Here is a 2607-nt window from a genome sequence, read left to right as displayed (position 1 = left end):
TGTACCACAAGTAGTGTAGGGTACAATAAATGATGGTTAAAACTAATAAAGTTTACAAATCGCTTATAAATCTGATAAAAGGGAGGAAAAAATAATGGAACAATGCAGACTACAGTTAAAAAAACAGAAGTTTTGAGTTCCTGTATAGTAGTGTATATATATAGACACTTCACCATTTTCAAATTCTGAATCGATGTAAGCATGTTAGACTTGTTTGGCTGCGTGTAATGGTCTGTGATAAGTATTCGTCTGGTCACAAAAATGATGTTTGTTTCATAAGCTTAAAAATTGAGTTCTCTGCTCATTAATTACATCCTGCAACAGATGTAACAGTAAAAATCGGCCAAGTTCACCCAATGTTATATATAGAATATCCAACTTTTACTGTTTTCCTTTTAAGAGAAGGTTGCTAGGTATAAAAGACGTTGCTACAGCAACGAGCAACATGAGCTTTCGTACGGGGTACATAAAGTTTGTGTGGAAGTATATAGTACCCCGAAGGATTTAAAGTAGACCCGCCTTTTATTACACTGATCGGAGGGCAGAAAATAATTCTGAATCTATTCTAGAAATTATCTACTAAATCGATCTAAGCTTGTTGGTTGGCTGTGCGGCCGTCTATCGATTCGCATTCCTTTGTTCACGCCACAGGTCGTAACTTTTGAGATATTTTGACGAAATTGGTTGGTGTTGGTCCAAGGACGAAAGCTATTTAAAATAGCTTGGAACAGAGCTTTTTCAACCACTTCCCATATAATGCATTATTTTGAAAAATCTTTATATGAATAACTGTATTAAGCGAAGTGGCGTAGAATATTTAAAGTGGACCGTAGCCTTTACTTGTTTTGTTCGTCGTTTTTGCGGCGAAACGAATTACTATTATTTGTACTGCAGATCTTCTTAGATATCGGGATTGAAAAGTTAATGGCAACCCCTTAGGCTTTTAGTCGCGACTCTGTTGTTGACGTTAATCAACAAGATATTCTCCTTGCGACCACGCGTGCCGTATATGTATTAGTTTATATTAGACAAACTGGTTAGAGGGAATTAGAGATAAGACCTGTCGAAAGGGTGATGTTGGCTCACCGGGAAAGGAAGCGCCGGTGTTTTTAAAAATAAAATGGCGTAGCTATTTTCCAAAAACACTTTTCTTTCAAACGATATTTTACCGGCCGCACTGTCGCATAGATTTAAAATTTCACTTTTCAACACAAGCAAGACAATATTTCGTCATTACCTTTAGTTTGTGTAATAGAGTAGTTCTTCGTCAAAATGGTATCAATTGAATGTAAAATGGCAATGGATTTTGTAACCGATTATTTCCATCTCATCACAATTTATAAACTATGCTCGCAGATAGGGCAGACTGCTAAAGATGATATGTATATAAAACCAGTTTACGTAAACTTTTTTGCTTTTCAGCGTTACAGGAAAGTATTCCACATATAGACATTTGCCACATTTGCCATACTTTCTACCTCTATTACAAATAAAAGCAGAAGCTCATTGTGGGCTTTTAATAGGTCGGATAGTGTACTACCAAGTCTTTATTAAAAAAAAAAAAAAAACGAAAAACCCAAAATAAGAGGGTTTTTACAATTTTTTTCTCTAGATTTAGGATTTCGATTAGCAATTTTTCTGACAAATTTTACATTTTTTTTTTGTGCGATTGTTGTTTCACATAAGAAGCCTTCAACGCTGCAATTTTCAGGGTTTTTGATCATCAATAATTAGTTTCGTTTCCGTTAGCCGGCCAGGCACAACCAGCGGCGATAGAAAATGCTCGTCCACTATTAAAAGCCACCTGGCGAAAGAAAAACCATAAAACATTCGATTTAGTAGAGATGCGACTACAACTACTTACAGAAACAAGTGGAATTGGTGTATTGAAGTGGGGCGAAAGGCAAGAGACTATGTCGCAAAATTTAGAATTCAAAGTATGCCTTTTTTTCTCTTCTCATAATTTTTGAAAATGTTTTGTAAAAAATATAGTTCTGATATGCATAATTTCCTTTAAAAAGCTTTAGTCGTTTCTCTAGGAAGATTTAGAGACTTGTTTTTTAAAAAGCCGGACATTATCCCACGAATTTTGCTGCTTATTGTAGAACCGGGGACAATGGTCGTAGATATATCAATATACTAAGTTTGGGCACTGTAGCATTTAACATGTCGTGGGCGGAGTGTCATAGCAGTGAGCTTCACACGGGCAAGGCCATATGCATGGGCCGTCTTTGTGCTTCAAATAACGCGACGGACAGGGGCAAGGAGGGCCTTCGAATTAAGATAAGACAAAATTTCATAAGCGTTGGGTTTAAACAATCAATAAGTATAGTTAGAAAACTAAGGAGTAGGAGAATCACTTAGTTTTGCACCTAATCAAGGGAGATCCCTATAACTCTACAATTCGTTTCCTATTTGATGACTACATTGCAACTACTCTTTCTCCTCATCCTTGCGTGCTGCAAATATATGGAAGGAACTGTCAGTAAGTTGGTTTGCATTCAGGAAAGATTTTTGTGTAAAATATTTACGGTGGGCAAAGACTCCAGAGATTTTTCGGCTTCAAGTGAAGAAACGCTGCAAGGCTGCAAACATAAGGGTGTATCT

At 36.6% G+C, this 2607-nt stretch overlaps 1 protein-coding gene across 1 annotated transcript in view; it reads right to left on the bottom strand.

Moving 5' to 3' along the window:
- Window positions 1-1697: 1697 nt before the first annotated feature.
- LOC119643489 (cell wall protein qid3-like) overlaps window positions 1698-2607 on the bottom strand; it is a 1425-nt gene continuing 515 nt past the window's right edge. The window contains exon 2 of the mRNA XM_038042846.1: window positions 1698-1804. Coding sequence (XP_037898774.1) covers window positions 1794-1804 — 11 coding nt within the window. The 3' untranslated portion in view covers window positions 1698-1793. The remainder of the gene's footprint in view (window positions 1805-2607) is intronic.

This window comes from Glossina fuscipes, unplaced genomic scaffold, assembly GCF_014805625.2.
Source record: "Glossina fuscipes isolate IAEA_lab_2018 unplaced genomic scaffold, Yale_Gfus_2 61057, whole genome shotgun sequence".
Taxonomy (NCBI): domain Eukaryota; kingdom Metazoa; phylum Arthropoda; class Insecta; order Diptera; family Glossinidae; genus Glossina; species Glossina fuscipes.
Note: the sequence above shows the minus strand (reverse complement) of the source record. Positions and strands in the feature narration are given on the sequence as shown.